Here is a 23,153-nt window from a genome sequence, read left to right as displayed (position 1 = left end):
TCCAAAACTGCATGTGAAAAAGGAAAGTCGGGATTTCAATGGCGCCACATCCTAGGATATTCCTATACAGAAAAAAATTATATTCCTATTTTTTTATTTGGAAATCAAAAAATATTTAGGGAGTGCTCAAAGCGCTCAACGTTTTTCATGTATTTTATATGGGGAAAAACAAATTTTCTTAGAAATGGTATTGATTTCTCTACAATCAATATTTTTCGATCGGAAAACTCTGTTTCTCTTCAGGAGATTCCCAATAATAATACCCAATTGTCTCTTTAAACAGTTTTTAATATTACAGACCACTCTAATGAACACATGAGGCTAAGGCCTAGTGTAAGCTCCAACTTACCGAAAATGAGGGTTTTAACATTAAGCTAAGATTTTGAGTGTGAATTCAAAATTCTGAGCGTGTTGTCTTTGTCTAATCGAATAGACACACGACCAAACTTTAAATAAGTTTATTAAAATTTTTCTAATTTCATTGATCGCGTTGATTTTAAATAATTTTTTTTTTGTTGAGTGTATTACTCGTTATGTATTTTCAAAAAAACAAAAAAAGAAATTGGATGGAAGAAAATCCGTAAAAAAAATGGCCAAAAATCAACTTAAAGAGACTTTGCAGAACATTCATAATTTTTGCACAAATTTTTAAACTTGGATCCATCCGGTTTTTATTAGAAGATGCACTACACTTAAAACAACAAACATTAAATAAAAAAAAATTGCCAAAATTCTAAAAATGGCGCGTCACTATTTATTTTTCTACCACTATACATGTGGATATTACTATTATTTTATCCTTTTTCATACAAAAAATTTGTCGAACATACATGTATGGAAGAAAATCCGTGAAAAAATCGACAAAAATCATCTTGAAACTTAAAAATTTTTATCTAGAAGTTCTGATTAAAGAGTTTGCAAGTTATATGAGAATTTAAAGAATTTTCATAATTTTTGCACAAATTTTTAAACTTGGATCTATTTGGTTTTTATTAGAAGATGCGCCATACTTAAACCATGAAAAAAAAAACAGTAAATAATAACAAAATTGCCAAAATTTTAAAAATGTTGCGTCCCTATTTATTTTTCCACCACTCTAACAAAGCCTTTTATTTTTATATACATATGTACGTAGATTTATAATATTTTTGTAATATGTATTTGTATTCTTTGGCATTCAAAAAATTTAACCATTTGAACCGAACCGGACCGAGGTTCAAAAATACTCATGAACCGGTTTTTGAACCGGTACAAGCTTTTTCTAATTGGTTCGAACCACTGAACCAAACCACCCCCGTTAAGGGAGGGCTTTGCAGCCCTGCTTACAACTTATAGTTGAATAGTTAGTGTGGATGTAAAAGAGAAAAACAAAACTTATGTACAACCATTAAAATGACGAGAGCAGAAAATAGAAAACCAAACCAAAAACAAAGTAACCTTGTAAGCTTTGTCTATTAAATTCTCCTTCTAAAGTTTCGTTGTAGTAAACAAACCCATATACACTGAATACTTATCTATACATTACATTACATTCAAGTGAATATTGAGCCACTTACCAACAATGCCACATAGCCATGAACTCCATTGTAGGTGCGCAATATCTGATACAATTCGCCCGTACAGTAGTCATGGCACTTATCCAATCCTGGTTCGTGTGTGTAATTATGCTTCGGATGCTTGTATTGTTCGACTAGTTTCATGAAATCGCGAAACTCATCGTCGGTTACTAGTTTTTCCCAATTGCTCAGATTCACATTTGGCAATAGATCAGAGGAGAGCATAGCGTGTGCGGCGTTCAATAGAGCGGTATTTGCTGACATGTTTCTGCTTTTGTTCTGTTGTTTTTTTCCCCCCTCCGTACTGGACTGAAAGCTGTTAGAAGGTGCCCCTGCTACGGTGTATGTACTAAGAATGTTTAAATTGAATAGAAAGCCATTCGTTGTGTGGGCGAATGTGGCAAAAACATGTTCAGCGAACTGCAATGAAAACAAAAAAAACTATTTCATTTAGTGGTGGATGCGAACACACATAGAGTCCTAATTGCCAGAAAAAAAAAGAAAAGCGATTTTTTTTCAAAAATTTCTTTGTGATGCAGAAATGCTTTTAGAGCATTTACACGCATTTCTGCACCAAAAATAGAATTACGAAAAAAAGTGTTGCTTACTTTTATTTGACGGTTAGGACTCGATATTGTAGTCAAAGTAAACTGGGTTAAGCGAATAAAACTGCCTATTGGATTTGGAATTCAGCACTGCTTACTAAGTTTGAGCAGTCTCATAAAATTGCTAATTTTTAAATGTTAATAAAAAATACTTACTGCAGTTTTATTTAATTTGTTTTTAAGCATTCAAAATAAATACTTGTTGCTCAAGTTAATTACTGTCATAATTTTAAAGTGACACTTCGTTTATGCCATTTCGGGTGTATAAAATAGACACAGCAAGCAGACAAATAAACAAAAATGCTAAACCGACAAGAAAAATTGTATTTATGCAATTATTTGTCGTTCGCCATTAAAATCTCAATTAATTTTCCTTCAGCACTGCGTGCGTTAATTGCAGCAATTAAAGTTGTAAGATCGGAAAATTTATGGCGCTAATTTAAATGTCTGGCGGTGTGAGTGCGCATACAAAATAACCTGTTGGCCTAAAATCGATAATATCGCAAGGGAGATATGCCAGATAAAGTATGTAAAGTGACGAACAAAAGTATTGGAACATAGAACTTCTCGCAATATGCAAAGTAGTTGTTTTTAATTTATTTTCGATAATAAAAAAAAAAATTAGTTTATACTGCACCAAAAAAAATACATAAAAAATTTTAAACTTTGTGCAAAACTAAGAATAATCCAATAAATTTGCATACTAATTTGCAACATTTTATTCAGAATTTTTAGAAAAATTCTAAGTGCACTTTTTTACACTAAAATTTAATGAGCTATAAAACAGCACACTTAGAATTTTTATAAAAAAAAAAAATTTATTAGAAATTTGCAAGCCAGTATGCAAATCTATTGAATTTCCTTTCTATTGAGTTTACACAAAGTTTAAAGATTTTATTTTTATGTTTTTGTTGTAGCATGAACTATATCTTTACAAAAAATTTCCGAAAAGGTATTAGAATAAAAAACCTTTGCAAACATTGCGAAAATATCTCTGTGCCCATACTTTTGTCCGGCACTGTATGTTCACCTTATACTTCGGTATATCTTTGAATTACGTAAATTCTGTTGTGGAATGCAAAAATTGTAACTGCAGTTGATGCATCTCTTGATGTTAGTAGCAGATGGAAAGATGATGGTGTACCATTTTTATTTCATACTTGCATATTCATAAAAAAATCCCATTCCACAATATGCGCATTTGTATTTTCAACGTTTAATAGATAACGATTGATCACTGCCACACTGTAGAGTGGGTGGGTGCCACTGTTGCTGCTGCTGCCATGTATGTATGTATGTTTGTACATCTTTTGAAAAAGTCTGCTGCGCGCCAGCAGCTGTTAAATCTGTACAGAGGTGTGTTAACAGCTGCAGGCGATACCTAAACTGTTGAATGCAGCCATACAAATATTGACAGATGTAAATCGCCAACTGTTCACACTTTAGGTAAATTCCTATTTGCATATTTTGATTTTCAAAGTTTTTCTCTCTTTTTTTTTTTTTGCCAATATTTCACATTTTATTAATATCCACTTCAAGCATTAACGTTTAAGCAATTTATACTACTATGTATTTGATGCAGCTGCCCACTGCAAGATTGCACATCGAAATATCAGCTTATCGCCCTCGTTAATCATAAAAAATTATATTTTTACTGGCAGCAATTTATTGTTGCATACCCAAGCAGCAGCAGTAGGTTTGCTGCTTGTGGCATGGGTGTGAATGTTGTTTTGTTAATTGACCACGCCGCGTTTTTGGCGTCGGTGTTGTGTCACTTTTGACATCTTTTACATATTTTTACAACATTTCTTATGTGTGTATGTAAGTATGTATGTATGTAGTATATCCACCCGTTTTGGTTTCTCATTTTGCAGACAAATTGCATGCAAATCTATTTGTATAGACATTCATATTTTAATCATTTCAATTTACCAATGTCAAAATGGTTGAAAAACAAAAAAAAAAAAATATTTCAAAATTCAATACAAATGTGTCAACATTCACTCAAGTCTGAGTTATGAGGGTCGTTTATATGCAACTTTTGATAAGTGGTTTAAGGTATGAAAAGTGATATTTTTTTTTAGTACTCGCGCTGTTGCTAAATAAACTTAGTAAATACAAATACAAAGTCATTTTAATTTATTGAGTGAGCGGCAATAGTGCAATGGGGTATCGTCGTTCTTCTGGGTATATAGTTACAGCTGCAAGCATACTCAATACCGTCTCTAAAGTCTCCGTTCGGGCACTCTGGGCAACGCGAGCAACCCTTGTGCAAGATGCGGTAATCAACGAGTGTGGGACCTTCGGTCACAGCAGAAAGAGCTCGTAGTGGTCCCTCATAATTATGACGGAGCTGGTGCAGTTGCTCAACATCATTTTACTAAGCCGTATTAGTTTCTCGGGGAAATCAAATTCAGCCTTCGCGCGATAGAGAAAACTTCTTTTCGTGCTGTTAGAAGCGGTTTCGAAATCGACAAATAAATTGTGTGCGTCGTTCCCGTTCCCACGGGTATTTTCAAAACTTGGTCTATGGTGAATTTACTAAGCCTAAAACTAAGCTGATAAGGCCTAATCAGTTCATCGATGAAGGGCTTTAGCCTTTCAGACAATATAAGATAAGTGGCTGATGCCGCAGTAATTGGCGGTGTCTACAGACATGCATTCATCTGAATACACTCTGCACTAGTGTTAGTAGGCTGGCTTTTGTTATTTTTTAGCCACGAAATTGCTATTCGAACTTCGTCATAGGCGCGCGGTAGGACATCACTTCCGTCGTCATTGGCTGAGGGGCTTGGGCTTATCTTATCCACTACTTTTCAATGTTCTGGAAATCGGCCATTAGGTCGCCGTACTTGTTCTTACAGTAATTCGCCCTGGCCTTGAAACCTTCGGTAAGTCGACTAAATATCTGAAAAATTCCATGAAGAACTTCGCAACCACGTATTTCGACGTCTCCGTTTTCATTGCGGAAAATATTAAATTTTGCGATACCTGCGTTTTGAGATTCTCGCGAACTAACTTGTTCAACCGATAAACTAGCCTTGAGTGGTTAAACTTAAAATCTCCTCCCAGAGCTTGCAGAAATAACGGTATATTGGCAAGCCTATAAGGAATCCTTAAATACTTTTCACAAATCCGTTAGAATAATGCAAAGGGAGTTCTAGAAGAACTTTTGTGTGAACAGAGAGGAAATGCTCGGGGTAACCGATTAAATATGTTAGGTTCTCTATCAACAGCTGCAGATGCTCAAAACAATATACCAGACCAGGTAGCGAATGGACTCCTGCTAAACCTACTCCTGGTCAGCTTAAGAACCTCGGAAATGAAAACCCAAAAACTTTACCTCCGTTCTTCTTAAAATTCGACAAAGACTACTCGATGCCCATATCTGAGAGCGTTTTCTATTGGATAGCCTCTCGAGGTACCAACATGCATACTCTCAAGGCAAATTTTCGCTAAATGGAACTAAGACCATTAATAGGTCGCTCATTAAAGTGCAGATATATCGGGCTTTAGTGAAATCAGAAACTTTCACTTTCAGATACTCTTGGAACACCTCTATAATACAATTCTTCTGTGGCTTCAAAATATCGGCTGCCAAGTCAGAGATACTGCTGGCGGGCATTACACTACCATAATAAGTCTAGCGATACAGATAGTCGAGGGAAGATTTTCCTCCACCCCCTTATAGAAAGACTATAGATATTTTAATGAATCCTCTTTAAAACGACACTTGCGGAGAGCCGTACATACCTGGATCCAGGGTCTAGCGAAATTTTTGCTGATGGCTCAAAACTGAACGCTAATGATGGCAGTGAAATCTACTCGCAAGAGTCTAAGGCTCTGAAACTCAGAGACATTGCCATGGTCCGTGATATGAACCATTGAGTAAGGTATTGTTGTACATACACTTAAATCCACGAATGTCGAAATAAAATGCTACTGCAATTCTGAACTACGGAATGCTCTTCTTCTGCCCGAAGTAGGCGATTGATTATACTCGAAATTTATTTTGTGCTCTGTTAAAAAAAAATTAGCAATAAAACGTTTTTCTCTTTCATTCGTTCATAGTCAAATGCAATTGCGGGTTTGTAAATAAATCATCTGTAAAACTTTAATTTTAAAAGTATAGCAATCCTAAAGCCTTCAATTTGAAAGCCACAAATGCTATGCTCAATTGAATATTTATTATCACTTTAGTGCTGTAATCAGTTTTGATGCGCTCTAAATAATTTACACATTTCCGCTTGGATCAATAACTAATTGCAATTATATAACTACTGTTGAGTGACATCAATTATGACAAATAAGCAGGTAATCAGTTTTATATAAGCAAATGAGTTGCGCTCCAGGAGCGGAATTAATTTTTAGTTGGAGTAAAAGTAGGTAATAAGTTAATAGAATATCAAGAATGGATAGTGTAGAAAATTGGCTAATTCGCACAATAATCATGCCCACTTTTCATATAGTAAAAAATATGAAAACTAAGATAAGGTCCAATTTTTGACTCCTTCAAAGATGTTGGATCTGCCACTTCCTCAATCTCTTATAATGTACCGTAATCTCTAATAGTGGACACCGTAAAGCGATTTGCAAGGCAATTTTCAATTTTATAAAAAAAGCTTCTTACATCGTGATCTGTCTAGCCATTTTTTTTTTTTAACTTAGGTAGAAAGTATCGGCTCAGTTCGCTAGATCTTCACTTTAGAAGGTCCGGTTCTAGATCCTGGTGCTTCGGTTTCAATATTTCAACGCACTTATGAACATTCCAATTGCTTCAAAGGACCACATCACTTAATTCTATATAAGAAACTCCGAAAGTAGCCATGATTTCGAAGAAGATTTCATTTTAACAATTTTAAGATTTCTTAAGAGCTGAAGAGGGTATGCATGTACATACATACATATGTTATGACATTTTTTTTTATGAAAGCACCTTCTAAGAAATGAATAAATATGTAAAACAAAAGTTTTTCCTAAAGAAAAATAATACAATTGAAAGGGAAAAATTTTACTCACTGTAAGAAAAACAAGTAAATTTTAGCAAAAAAAAACTGACTTAAAAAAAATATATATATATATATTTTTTATGATCCAATAATCGAATCTAAACCAGATTAGTATGAGACCACCTCTGAGAAACTACCTTGCCGATGCAAAAGGAATTATCGAAATCGGTTGACATGGTCAAAGTTATGCGGTAACATACATAAAAAAAAAAAAATATTCCGACGAACTGATATCCTCCTCCATGTTTGGAAGTTAAAACCTGGCGGGTTCAAGTGGTGACAAACACTTTATATTACTTTCAATAATAATATTGAGTTTTTTCTTCAGAGTGATATTGTCATAGGCAAAATAAAACCTACATCAACTTTTAATATGCCATTCAACACGCTACAGTATGCCCTTTTATGCAACGTAAATAAAAGTTGAAGACTAATGTTCAAATTACTTATAAATGGTTAAAAACTTGTACATACATATTGAGGCGTATTCTGGTTTTCGTACGAATCGAAAATTTGAAATTTTTGTATAGAAAATTATAGGAAAATTTCATGATCTTCGATTCGTACGAAAACAAGAATACGCCTAATTATATTCATATAAATTTGATGGCTTTATTCTCGAGCTGCTTATTACTTGCAAAATTAATCCAATTCGACTTTTTTTTAGTAAGTCATATATTAATGGTATGTGGGAAGCCACCCGTGTACATATTTTTACAAGCTTTTTTAGTTAATTAGCATCTTGAAAACTCCGACAGTTTGAATTAATTCCACTCATTTCCCGCTGTGCACCGTTAAAAAATAGTTGGTTATTGTTTCAGGTCTTCTAAACATTTACTCAATGTCTGGTTAACAGTAATCTCCGTGTAAACATCGTTAACTACGTTGCCGACTCAATGTCATATTCATGGAGTCGGTAAGGTCGTACGATGTTTAACGGCCCTTAGTCATTTAAAACTTTAAGACATACGACACTTACAACACCGTGTGTACCTCCTAATAGTTTCAAATTGTAAGTTAAGCTGAAAAAAGATTACTGCTCCATACTAATATGTATAAGCAACAGCAATTATAAATCAAAAGCGTTTCTACCAACAATTCTGATGCTGTGTGGCGCCCCAATCATTCACCCAAATTACATAGAAAAGCAATAAATTAGAGACATGTCAATCAACGGCTGAAATGCCTCGACAAAGCCAATGCCCAGCCAGGCAAAGGCGTTGAAATTTTCCAATCAAGAGTGAACAACAACAACTGTGGTGCTTAGGTTTGGATTAACAGACTATGGTGCATGCGAACCAGCGGTGTGCTGCGATGTCTGGTATGGTTGATATTGTTGACATAAATTTGGTGTGTGATTGCAAAATCGATTCAAGCCATTTAACCAATTAAACAGCGGAGACAAGTGTGCTGCAACTGTATTTATTTCGATAACCCGTAGTGCCTTTAATGAAAAGCAAGTGCAGACAGGTTATTGACTACTACGAGAACCATTGGATGGGTTGAGGTGCATATTTGCACCAAGCACTTTGTGATAGGACTCGGTCACATGACAGCCAAATTATGTCATCAATGTAATTGCATTAGTGAGTAAGCAATAATTTTGTATTTCCTGACAGCGTTTAACTATTTGCAATTACAAATTGACTATTTTGTTAAATAAATCTGTAGACATTTATAAGCCAAACAAAAGGTGGTGGTGGTGGTGGCGTGGTTACGGGGTCTGTGAACGATAAAGTTATTGTTGTGAAACATTATTGGTATCGTTGAAGTGAAGTAAAGTTTAGTTTGTATGAAAGCATATTGCACGGCAGTTCAAATTACTACTTTTTCTGTGCTAATTAGAGCCTAGAAAAAATTTGTAATTCAGTTAAAAGCCATAGAAATTATATAGAAAGGAATTAACCCATTCACGACCAACATTTTTTTTAAATCTTTTAATGACCTCTCTGTTACCATAGACGTCTTCTAGACTACTTAGTGTGATACGGGTTTTAGAAATCACTTAAAATTTATTTTTTGCCAATTCTGTCAAACTTGAAATCGGTTTCTTTTTCATTCAATGGGAACCTCGTAAAAAGGCTTTAGTCCAAAAGTTAAATAAACGCGCTAAATGAAATAGAACAAAATTAACGAAACAAATTTTAGTTTTCCTTTCACCTGTGCTCGCCTGAAATTTCAAAAGCCTACATAAATATCGTTCGAATTTTTTTTAATTAATGCTAAGAACATTTTTGGCAAAATCTGGCCTGTACTATGGACAGAAATAAACGGACATAAATATATGGCCACACCTTGATGCAATTATTTGCACACTTTTCGCAACACGCACTTTTAACAACACAAGCAATACTGATATTGAAAAAAAAATGTTTCAATAAAGAAGCAAAAATCCTTATTTGACTGAGTACTCTCAAACACTTATTTATGCTTTAGAAGAAGATTATTTAGTTTTTGATATTTTAAAGTATTCCTTAACGAATACAGCAAAGACATTATTTATTATGACATTTTCGAAATTCAAATTTCGCAGAGAAAAGGGGTAGCGATTTATACTATCACTAAATTATTGATATCTATACATCTATACATATAATAAAATTTTAACAGGCTTGATGTCTGTACATTAAAGATATTAAGGAAAAATCAACATGTAAGGGGTCTTTATTAGAGCAACAGAAGCTAAATCAACAAGTTTTAAAATTTTTGTCTATCTGTAAGTTTGTACGAGCATCACGCAAAAACTTAAGCATGGAATTGAATGCAGTTCTAACCGCTGTATTACTCGAGGTCTAACATAAAACATAGAAAAAAAGATAAGACAGTTGCCACCTGTTTGAAATTTTCAGTTTAAGTAAATTGATAAGATAAAGTAAATATTGCAGTGTGGCTGTAAAATTGAAGTGTTTTAAGAAGGTTTTAAAGCAGAAAAAAAAAAATTTTGTGGAAGGTTGCCACGTGTTTGAAGATTTTAATTGAATTGAATTGATAAGTTAAATTAAATATTGCAATATGAGTATCAAACTAAAAAGGTTTAGGAAAGTTTACTGCCGAAAATAAATTTGAGCAGGGTTCCCACCTGCTTGATAAATTGTACTCAACCAAATTGATAAAATAATTCAAATATTACAATACAGTTATCAATACAAAGAGGTTTACGAAAGTTTATTGTCGAAAATATATTTGAAGCGGGTTTCCGCGTATTCACGATACTTCTAAATACCTTTGAGAATGTATTAACTAACAGCTACAGTCATAAAAAATAAAGGATGCTTCATAAATTGAAAATTTGTTTGAAAATCTCTCTTCATGAAGCTCTTTAAATATATCTAATATTTTATGAATGAGGCCATAGGAGTTTTGGGAGCGAGTAACAACACAAAAATGCTTTTAATGCGCAGCGAAGCACAACGGGTATTTGCTAGTCGGTAATAAAATAATAAGATAATCGATGAAAATGATACACAATTTCAAAGGTAATAAAAGTATCGATAAACTGACTACAACTATCGAAAAGATAAACACACATCCTTGAATGTAATCGATATTGATATGTAAGTGTAAGCAAAATATCGATTTTTATTACTACTATTTTAGTTAATAATGTCTGTAAAAACTGATTAATATATGTATTAGTAAAATGTTCGCTGGCGATACTAAAAATATCTATATAAAATAATTTGAACAGGACTATACCAAAATACCATTGGCATTATATGACTGCATTGGATAATCATAACGATAACGGTAACATATTGTGGCAAAAATTATAGTAAAATTTATAATGTTCTCAAAAAGACAAACACATCGATACCGATATTAATACTCTCAGAGAAAAAGATAAACAATTTTTAATATCCTTAAGCTTATGATAAAAATACCTGAAGCGATATTAAAAATATAGATATCAACAAAAATGTGGGTAATAAGACTCTACCTAAATATAATGACATCGATGACAGCATTGGAAAACATATCGATAACGATTACAACAACGATATAGATAACAATAACAGTAACAATATCGACATAAAAGTCTGTACCAATATTGATAACGACAATGATATTCCTTAGAAGACGTTGCAAAAATTACAGGCTTTCTATACAGTTTTCGCTGTTCAATAATTGACTATAAATGACCATCGGATCGAGGTGCAGAGATGGTAGCCGAGAGTTCCAGCTTTAATTTAAGCCTACGTGGGAGGTTCTATCATCTTATATTTCTTACTTACGGATTTGTAATCAGCACGAACAATTATATCAAAAATAGCTTTAACATTTGCCGCACAAATTTTTTCCCCCATTTTTGTTAGCCTGTGTAATAATAAAATTTCTTACTAAGCTTGAATGTTTCGCCTCCAAGTAACCAAGGGAGGGTTCAGAAATGCATCAAGCCAAATCATCGGACTCTTTTACTTCTAAACTGTAATTGATGGAAATGCCGTATTTCCGCAACTAAGTTCCAATTAAGCATTTAACCGTGCTTGCGCATATTGGACATTTCCATCAATTATAGTTTAGAAATCAAAGAGACTGATGCTTTGGCTTGAGGCATTTCTGAACACACCCCAATTTTATGCAATTTCTCTATTGTGGGCACTTATGTAAATCATTATTAAAACTAATGACCCATAAAATAATGTCAACAGCATCGGTAATTGATAAAAGCGAAATCCTTAAGTTGTGGATCATTTTAAACAGCTATCGGATATTTCGAAATACGCAAGAAAATGCGATTGCAAATAACGGCAATGTATGCACAAATACACACACACAGCAATGCATTGCAATACGTACTAAAGTACGTACTTTTTTCCAACATTAATTCGCATTGAATCGGCGATAAGGAGTAAATGGAGCGCTGTGCTTTGATTTTTACGGAATTCCATGTGGTAAATATGAATTGCAATTGACTGACTGGTTGACCGAATACTATGTATAACAGCGCGATTTTCGATTGATTTGGTGCGCGCTGCACTCTTTCGCTTGTCGCTACATTTCCGTCCGTTTCGTGTAAAATTTTTTTCTGCATCTAATTTCATATGTAGACATGTGCATACATAATTAGTATTAAATTAAATTTCGTTTGCATTTTGGTATTTGCGCAACTTTGTTGCTTTAGCCACGCTAAATTTGTTTTGATCGTTATCGCCGGCAAAGAGTTTGATTGAACTTTTTTTTTCTAAGATTTGTCTCAGCAAGAGAAATACGCTTGCAGTTAAATTGACCAATAATCAATAAAAAAATGTAGTACTAATAGAAATATAGTATGTTTTTGCGAATGTTATTACATGTATGTAGTTGTGCATTAAAAATACTGCATATTGAGTGCCCACGTTGAGACCGATTCATACATAGGTATGTATAAGGGGAAATCTTTTGAGATGGGGATTTTTCAATAAAAAAAAAAAAATGTTTGTCAACACAGTAGCACATTTTTTTTCCATAAATTATCACTTGTCAACCAAATTTAAGTACATTATAAGCCGTGTAACTAACGTTTTTTAATTGCTAGTCTATTTAAACCACATCTTTAAAATTGTTTCCTACTAGTCCGGTCAAGTACGTGTGTTACGAACACCACTATAAATGAAATGAGAAAAGTCCTCATCGATTCCAGAACTGTAAAAATTATTCAAGGTCAAAGGTCACATAAATTGGTTTTTACCATTTTTATAGAAGGTTTATCATAAAAATTAATAAGCCAGAAGTGTAGATCATGCAACTATCTCCAAAAGCTGTTATTACACTTTTGCTTCTAAGAATAGCCCTTTCTGGGATATATCGACTCGATCGACATCCATATTGTAAAAATTAATTTAACTTATCAAATACTTTCAATTGAAATTAATTTTTTAGCAGTTGGTAGTATAAAAAGTTCAGTCCGGACTCTTTTCCAAGAACCCGTGAGCATAGTACTGATTGTATATATCTCTATACCAAGTTCCAGTACTCTACCACAAATACTTCCAGAGGTGCGCAGTATGAAAAATTCCGTTGTAAGGGAGGTGCCACACCCTTTTGTCTAATTGCGATAAAAGCTATCCTACTTTTTAAGTTGGGCTAAATTACATCAGTGTGAGAATTTTCGTTATGATCGGTTGAGTAGTTAAAGCGTGAAAGCGTTACAAACAAGCCATTCGAATTTACATATATTAGTAAGGATTATCCAATACTGACCATTAAAATAATTTTTAAAGTTGAGCATTTTTTACACAGACCCAAGTACACAAACACAAAATATTACACCAGAGCTTATGCATTTTTTGCCTTTGATTGGTTGTGCTCAACGAAAAGCCATTATTAAATAAAAAGTTACGCACTGGTTACGCGTTGTCATTTAACCTAGCACTTCTGAAGAAGTAAATAAGTCCATTTCATACCCACAATGTAAAAAATAGAATTACTAGGAAGTAATTAAGAGTATTCGTAAACTCGCAACGAAGTATTTACGGAGCAATCGTAAGATGCTACCAAGCTCTACTGGGTAAGTATTTACATATGCATGTATGTGTTATTTTCTTTCAAGTATGCACTGTCCCCCAGCAGCAAACCCTACGCATCCTTATTCAATGTCATTCATGATAAACGTGAGCATATAAGCAGCTTGCAGATTTATATGTTGCCAGCAAGTTCCCGATGATACGCCATTTCACGTACGTACATACATATGTACATTAGACTGTGTCAAATAAAACGGTTATTTTTTTTTTCTTTCGGTCCCACTTGAAAATTTTATTGTCGACCACAAAAAATAATTGTGGTAAATATTCAGCCCCCTTCCTTAATTTTTTAGTTAGCGCTCACATTTTTAATGAACAATTTTTTTCCGCTACTTTTTTCAATAATCAATGAAATATAATAAATGAAACCAAACTACCGGGAAGGTCATTCAATTTCAATATAACAAGTGCAAGTTTGAAGCAGCTGGAACATACCGTTGATTTTTGGCAATTTCTTATTTCTGTTGAAGCTTTCAATCTCCCTTTCCAGTCGTCGAACACACTTTGTATAGAAGAAAATGTCTGACACCGTCACAAAAAAAAAAAAATAAAAAATATCAAATATCAATGGTACGTCCCAGCCAAGGCACATTGAACAGGTGTTATCAGTATAGCAGCTGATTTGATTTTTTTTTTAATTATTTGGTCTCGAAAATGTAATTTCTTCTCACAAAAATTCCATACAAAAAAAAAAAACCGATTGCATAGCAGCTTTTTGATCGCTCGCCAAACTCAGCAGCACAACCGCTGATTACTGGGCCTTGCAAAGGATGGATCAGAGAAGCTAACAAATTTACTAAGAAAAAAAGTTGCCTCAATTTTAATTTTTCCCAATTAAAATTTTTTTTTTTTATTTTTTGTATTTTACATGGCACGCGTTGACCGCTTTGAGCGATCTCTAAATATCTTTTGATTTCAAAATTAAATAAATAGGGGTATACTTTTTTCGATATAGAACAATCTTAGGGGGTGAGAGCATTACAATTCCGATCTTACTATTTTTTTACCACCCTAATGTACATACACAGGTCTACATGCGTACGTAATATCTACATATAAACCACCGTACACGTATTAAACGTAAAGCGTGCCACTTATTGACGTGGACAGATCAAGTTTTTAATTTGATTTTTTTATGTTTACACATCATTTAATTAATCACCTTCCATTGCCTGCGGTCTGAAGTGTGGCCTGCGGTTATGTGCTCTCCAGTTGCTGCTTCAAGTATGTAGTATAAAAGTTAATTTTCATTTCTTTTTTGTGGTTGTGGGTAGCAGTGAAGGAAAAAAATAATATAATTATGCCTATGCAATAAGTATTAAATGACGCATTAAAGACGCGCAGCGTTATGGTGCGGACAGGGTAGGCACGTATAGCTTTACAACTTACTGTTATTGAGTAGGAAAATGCGAGTAATAATCATTAAAAATATAATCATTAATATACTTGTTTATTTTTACCGCTACTTTGTATTTTTAGTACTCCCTCTACAGCGGTACTTAATAATAGCAACTTAATAGCGAATTTGCCACGCAGTGCACGTAGGCGTATGAGTGACATTTTTAATATTTGCTATTTTTAATTGCTCCATTTTTATCATATACTCATAATATCGATGTATGCTTGTGTAAGAGTGCATTTCTGGATGTTAAGTGCAATCAATTTTATTGATAATCGCGTGGAAAACATTTGCTTTATTTACATTGTAAAACCCACTAACAAAGATTTATGCGTAATTCGCTTGCCACATTTATCTCTCATCCTGCCCATAACTAACTATTAACGCTCGCCTGATGTGCATTTGCTACGCACGTATTGCCAATAAAAATGCTGATATGAAATTGCGTAGATGGGGAGCGCTAGTAATTACAACAGATTGCAATTGCTGATAAGCCTACGTGGATTTTAAAACAAGCGCCGTCAAAATGAGCTTTCCCATACATTGCCATAGAAAATGGAGAAAAATAAATAGTAATTTGGTTGTCATTTCATACATCGTACCTGCTTCTACGAATTCGCTTGGTTACATGCTAGGGTGTTGCATTATTATATTATGTATTTCGAAAACCGGTTTTCGAATTATTCGTAAAATGCCAACTTATAGAAAACTACTTTCACATTTTCAAATTATAAAAACAAACGGTTTTAGTTTGCATAATTTTCCCTAAGTAGCATTTAATGTTTGTCAAAAATCATCACCAAAATTACAATGTAACTGCTTAAAATAGATAAAGCCCTAATTTAGAAATAAATAATGCAAAATAACTACGAAGTACATGTAACTTGTATTACAAGTCAAACAGAAAAAAATGAGCGAAAAATTCACACTTAATGGGGTTCACCGATCTTAACAAGTTTAAATCGCTAAAACAACAGCCCTTTGACAAGAAAAACTCGAGCTTGTAGAACTGACTGTCTTGAGAATGAGAATTTCTCATCCGCTGTACGATACCGACTATACAAATCTAGTCTATTATAGACAGACCCTTCATCGGGAATCAATCAACACTTTCGTCCATTCTCACCCCTGGAATTCCATCATCGGAGGCCAACGCCACCTATCGCATACGAAAAGCTCGTGTTGCTTTGTGAGGCTCGCGGTACTTTTACACAACCAGTGTTGCCACTCACTTAGTTTTCTTTTAGCCAAAAATGTGGCAAATCTGACTTAAATTTAGCCAATGATTTCCTTGTGAATCTTGCAATTATAATTAGAGTGTGCGGTTTGGTTTAATTTTTTTTATTTCATCAAAATTTTGTATATTTTTTTTTAAATCCTATTTATTTTGCTACCGGTATTTGTTACATTTAACAATTGTTTTACTTGTCATAAGGTAATACTTTAATAACATGAATTGAGTGTTTCCCTTGGCATAACCAATACTTTCACGCAATTAACTTGTATAGTCAACGAATAAGATATTTTGTGAATTTTCTCTTCGCCCGGGTAAAAACATGTCGGCAGGATGTCATTTCTGTTAAAAATGGGTTAGGGTGCGTTTCCCGTGTTAGATTATAAGAGACAGCATGCTTTTTGATTTCTTCTGCAACGATTAGAACTTTAAGATAACGATGCAGTTGCTCGTTTGTGACATTTCTAAGGTGCATTTACAATACTTCTGAGAGATTTCAATTGAAATATTTGAAGTATTTTTATGATAGAGTTCCCCACAATTGATTTCTGTAGGTCCAGATCGGTTTTATAATAGTAGAGTATAGGAGAAATTTATTGTCAATAGATAATTGAGAGCGAGTATTAGCAGCGAGGCAGGTTAGAAAGTTTAAGTCCTAGGGCCTTTCGTTTTGTAAATTTATACATTCTCCAGGTTAACTTTCTATCGAGGTACATGCCAAGATATTTATTCTCGTTGCTTTGGGGTATATACATATAGCAATTCTTGTATACATATCGAGCCCTATATCTCCATAGCGTTCTCGAAAACGGCTCTAACGATTTTGATGAAATTTTGTACAAATATAATGTTTTGTATTCTAAGGTTATCTGAATAGGCACTATCTCCGAGAATACTCGTTTAAGGTTGCCACCTGTTCGAAATTAGTTACAAATTAATTAAAACATCATAATATGGGTATCAAATGGAATGTATTTTGAAGATCCCTAATTAAAAAATATTTTTAACAGTGTGGCCACCTATTTTGAATCGCACATTTATTTTGTTTTTTTTTTTGAAAAAAGGAAGGTTCTTAAACAATGCTTTCCCTACATATAAAATGTTATCCCTTAGGATAATAATGTAAGGTTGCCACTCATTTTCGAATCTACACAATTTATTTAAAACATCGCAATATGGATATCAAATGAAAGGTATTTTGGCGAAATTTGGTCAGAAAATATTTCCCATTAGGGCTGCCACGCTTCTATGTAATACAAATTTTTATTTTGTTAATTTCAATCACCATTTTTTTATGTATACACAGTACATATACGCTCAAGATATGTACCATTCAAAAATTGCCATTGAAATTCAAGTTTAAATCAGGCTCAATGTAAAACAGTGCTTATCTTATTTGTTTGCAAGTTGTGTTGGACTCCACCAACTCACCTAATGAATGATATGCAAAAATTATAGTAATTAAAAAAATGTAACACTTATGAACCAAAAATGTGAATAAAATACTTAACGCCTAATAAATGCTAATTGCCACCGTTTGCCACTGTAAATCATAGAGATGTAATGGCTATAAAATTTATCAAAATTGTTAGGCGTAGAGTAAAAACAGAATGGCGGTACCTACGTGCATACATATGTACATGTGTATGTACATACTTATGTGTGTATTATACAGCCAAATATGTGAAAGACAAAATAGGCGCAAAATAAATGGAATGGAAATGCATGCTCTGTGCAAACAGCATATGCGCATGAGCAGTGGCAACGAAACGATAGCAGAGCGGTGAAAAAACGTGTCGTTGCTGTTGACAGAAGTAAAAGACAGCATTGAGTTGGAAAAGCGAAAAAAAAACGAAGTAATGCAATAAACCAGTTTCGCCTTTTTTCATTAGATTTTTTGTTGACTTAATGCACGTGATTTTCTGCAGCTAGCTAAATGGTAAACAAATGCATTAATGAATGAATGAATGAGTGGTGTCTGAGTTTTTCGGTGCTCAGTTGATTTGATGTCTGCTGCGCGTAGTGCTTGGGGACAGTCGACATGAAATGCATTTATGTATGTAGTGTGGTTGCATCGCATAGACTAATAATTGTGCTCTGTCGATCTATGTATGTATGTATGTATCATTCCGACACATTGACTATTGACTAGACTTACAAGCTCTTGCCGCAAATGCCGCACCTGTAGTTTGGAGCAACATATGAATACAAACTTGCTAAATCAACATCCGCTTAACAGCTTCTTTTAGCAGTAATATATGTTATTTGATACACTAGGGTGAGCCGGTGTTGGACTTGAAAGAGTAAAAATTATTTGGAAAATTAGCTTTCTATAGACCGTATAGCTAGTTTCACGAAAGAAACTTAAGTAAAAAATATTTTTTTTTATTTGAATTTAATATGGAAACTGACAAAAAGAAAATATAATTTTTCACTTAAATTGCTTTCGTGAAACCGGCACTTAAAAGTTTGAAGAAAAATTTTTAAAATTAAATTACACAAAATTTTTCTTTATTTATTTAATTTTTTGTTATCCATATTTTTATACCCGAGCGCACTTGTGCACAAGGGTATTATAACTTTGTTCACATAACGGATGTTTGTAACAGGCAAAATGAATCGAGATAGATATAGACAAATAAATACATAAATGATCAGAATGAAAAGAGAACTCGATTAAGCGGTGACTGTCTGTCCGTCCGTCCGTCTGTCCGTCCGTCCGTCCGTCCGTCCGTCCGTCTGTGCACACGATAACTCGAGTAAAAATTGAGATATCTTAACGAACCTTGGTACGTGGACTTCTTTTGGGCATAGGACGGATGGTATTGAAAATGGGCGAAATCGGACAATAACCACGCCTACCTCCCATATAACGGTAATTTAGAAAAATACGAAATCCTCGATAAATCAGTAAATATTAAAGCTAATTTATTCAAAATAGATGGTGGCAAAAATTTTTTATCAAGAAATACGCTTATGATACAATTTTGGAAAATGGGCGTGGTACCGCCCACTTATGATCACATATATGTATCTCGCTAACCGTTCTAGCAATTTGAACCAAACTCGGTGTGGTTATTGTGCTTGCCACATAAAAGCAAACCGTTGAAAATTATTGAAATCGGACTAAAATTACGACCGCTTTTCATATAACGGTATATTTCAGAAATGCTTGAAACTGCAATATTTCGAAATTTAAGGACGCTAATTTACTTAAAATTTATACACCCCGGCTTATCGTGTAGCGGTAGCTTTCGGAAAGGTGGAAAACATATATTTAATGTGAACTTAGACTTTCTTACTTGTTTTATTAAAAATTCCAATATCGACATAAAAATCATTCGATGATAAAAGTAAATAATAATAAGAAAAGCCATGTGGTCAAGGAGTCCATAGCGATATCCAAAAAAAAAAAAATAAGGTTCTTTGTTAACGAGATAAAAGAGAAGGTAAAATATCATCGATGAAATGAAAAATCTCAATGCAATGGATATTTTAGTACAGAAATTATCGCTGGGAGAACTAACAGAATTCTTGAAACAGAAGTATCTCTTTTACCGAGAAAATCTCTTTTTCGGTAGAGGTCAGTTGAGTTACCTTTACCTTTATCTCTATTCTTTTTTCATATCTATACCTTTGTCCTTTGGTATTTATTATTATTAATGAATGCAGTTAGGAAGCTTTTCCTTCCCCAATCACATCCGCAATGTTGATTTTTCAATTCACTACCGTCGCTAAAAATATTTCATTTAAAAAATTCGTTTCCATATGACTCACCCTCGTACGCTTATTCATCGCGCATAAGTGCAGGCCTCGTGGTTAGTGTAGCCACACAAACGATTTTTTTTTTTGTTTTTAAATCGGCCAGACAAATTTATTTATTTTTTTCCATTTTATTGCCTAAATATTCCGTTTGGTATTTTGTTTACTGTTTTTCCAAGTTATTAATTTTTTTCTTTTTTATTTATTGCATTTAAAATATTTTCGAAACACATTTATTTTTTCTGTAATTTTGAGTTCTTGTTTTTGCCGCGCTCGTATTGAACACAACATCGACTATGTACCAATTTTGATAGCCGGCGCATTGCCATTTACTATAAATATTGTTGTTCTGCGACAAGCTGCTTATAGTATTAACTTTGTCAGTAAACGATTTAGAAGTTTCAATCGCCATTCTCGTCGCCTTTTACGAACTTTTTTATCAGCGGAAATTCGCAACATGAAAATTGCTGTAAGTTGTGTTTGTTTTGCACAAGTTTATGGATTGTGGAGTGGGCAACGCAAAGGATAATATATTTTCTCGGGCTCCTGTTGTTGTTATGTGGTGTAAAATGTTTTTTTTTTTTTTCAGTGAAGCAAAATTGAATTGGCAACAAATCAGTTTAGATGGAAGCTAGAAGAGGTGTGAAATTTCCAATAAATTTTGAGTTTTATGTAGCTGGAAAATGCTTAATTTTGTAGTGTGCTGAAGAAATCATTCCACTTATTTTAATTGTTTGTTAATCGTAGGCTCTTGCCTAAAATATTTGTTAAGTAAAATAATCCAAAAATCTTGCCAAAAACGGTTTAGAAAATACAAATAGAATAACATTAGGCAAAGCTAATTGTTTGATCACAAAAGGCGACTGTAATCGTTTCTGTGGCAATGCTAATAATATTTGAAATTTTTACAAGTTCTATAGAAAACTAAAATAAGTATTTATTATGGCGTAACTAAAATTTTAATTTTCCATAATTTGTAATTTTGCTTCATAATAACTGACAAACTTTGGCATATTTTGTTAAATCTTTTTCACAACTGCAATTACTAAGTCCCGCTGGGCCCGCTATGGTTGAGTGAGTAGAGCTACGTACGAGCACTCCGCAGCACCTGGGTTCGATCCCTGGTCTGAGCAACATCTATGTAAATTAAAAAATGTTATATGTATTGTACCAATAGTGTACTAGGGGGCTGCATGGATTCATTCAAAACGGCTTATGAATTATTTATATACAAAACGAATGAATGATTTTTGCTTAAAGTTTTTTTTGAAATTGAGTGAATATCTGTCCTGATATATGTGCCGACATTACAATATTTAAGCGAAGTGAAAATAAATTGAATTGAAATTAGTGAAAATTTTTTGTATGAATATCCAAAATTATTTTTTCTATGCACATACTATGTACAAACATACATATGAATGTATGTACATATGTATTGCTGCGCTCCTATTACAATACGAACAAACTTGTTTGTAGAAAAAAACTTGAACCGAAATGAGTTTGAATGATTTGAATGTTTTCAATTCATTCATTCACATTCTTCCATTTGAAGGTAGAAAATTTAAAACGAAATGTATTTTAATAACTTACAAAATTCCAAACGCTGAGTGTTTTATTTGTGAAGTAAAATATTCAAATCTAACGTACTGTGTTCGGCTGAATGAATTCATGCAGCCCTCTATTTTGTACCAATAGCCCAATACAAAAACTAGTGTTCGCCCAGCGGTTGAAATTTAACCATTAAAATTAAGAGAGTTAAGGTGTATTAAGGTGAGTTGAGTTGAGTTAAGGTGAAGTGACCTGGAGTGAAATGAGTTCAGGTAAAGTGAGTTTAGATAAGTAAAGTTGAGTTAGCATGAATTTAGCTCAGGTGAGAAGAGCTGAGGTGTGATCAGGTGAGTTGAGATGAAATGTGGTGAGTCGAGGTTAAGGTGAGTTGAGGCGAACTGAGAGGAGTTAGGTTAGGTTAGGTTAGAGTGGCTGCCACGCGCAGAGCACGAAGCACACGTAGGCTGGAAAAGCCTGTTGTGATACCACTGGCCGAAGCCATTTGCTTCTTTCCCTCGCTTAGTAATTGAACGACCGAGTGCGTTTTGTATAGCACAAAAAGTCGAGGACGCTCGCCGAGTTCAAGTCAGCTAAACAATCCAAAAAGTACTAGTTGAAGAGTTGGTTGCGCGTGTGGGCCAGGGCAGGACAATGGAAGAGATAGCGTTCGATGGTCTCCTCCTCCTCCTTCTCGTCTCTGTTTACCGTGTGTGCCCACCAGGCAGTGTCCGGTGATCACCGCGGCTACTAATCATAGAGAGGAGCGGTCCAGCCGAGTAAGAGCTATGGATCGCTTTACATGAATCTTTGACCAAATTTGCCTGATAGTATGGCAGGTGGTTTTCACAGCCCACCGTGTGTTTACCTCTTCGATGACTTCAGCCTTTAGTCCGTGTTTGCAGGAGGTTAGAGGTATGCCCGCATTCTGAGCAGAATTGACTTCAGATATTTCCATTCCACTCTTTGTCACCTCGTCGGCTAGGCAATTGCTAGGAATGTCCCTATGTCCAAGGACCCATACAACCGTCAAGGACCATTTTGATGCCAGCAGGTTGAGAGTCTTCCTGCATTCTATGGCTACTTCAGATGTTGTTCCGTAGATTTGCAGCCTGACTGTCAAAATAGATAGCTATAGGTCGTCCTGGAGGGGCGGAGGTTATGAGCCAGCGAGCCGCCTCCATTATGGCATTTAGCTCTGCTTGAAAGACGCTGCAATGGTCCGAGAGGAGTTGATGTGAGGTTGGTTGGGGTGAGATGAGGAGAGTTGAGATGATTTGAATTGAGCTGTGGTGAGTTGAGGTGAAATGCGTTTATCAACATAACATAAAATAACATAGCATATCATAACGTAACATAACATAACATGACGTAGCAAAGCATAACATAACACAACACAACATCAAATAACACAGCATAACATAACTAAACATAATATAACATAACATAAATTAAAATAACATAACATAACATATCATAACGTACCGTAACATAACAGAGCATATCGTCTCTATCACTTTTTAATGCCTATTTTTGT

The 23,153-nt window shown here is 34.2% G+C and overlaps 1 protein-coding gene across 1 annotated transcript in view; it reads right to left on the bottom strand.

The window, feature by feature from the left end:
* LOC118743285 (sex peptide receptor) overlaps window positions 1–23,153 on the bottom strand; it is a 91,688-nt gene that overhangs the window by 19,430 nt on the left and 49,105 nt on the right. The window contains exon 2 of the mRNA XM_036475868.1: window positions 1,557–1,976. Within this exon, the coding sequence (XP_036331761.1) occupies window positions 1,557–1,820 (264 nt within the window). The 5' untranslated portion in view covers window positions 1,821–1,976. The remainder of the gene's footprint in view (window positions 1–1,556; window positions 1,977–23,153) is intronic.

This window comes from Rhagoletis pomonella, unplaced genomic scaffold, assembly GCF_013731165.1.
Source record: "Rhagoletis pomonella isolate Grant_MI unplaced genomic scaffold, Rhpom_1.0 Rhpom_scaffold_00007, whole genome shotgun sequence".
Taxonomy (NCBI): Eukaryota; Metazoa; Arthropoda; class Insecta; order Diptera; family Tephritidae; genus Rhagoletis; species Rhagoletis pomonella.
This window is presented reverse-complemented; position numbering and strand designations above follow the sequence as displayed.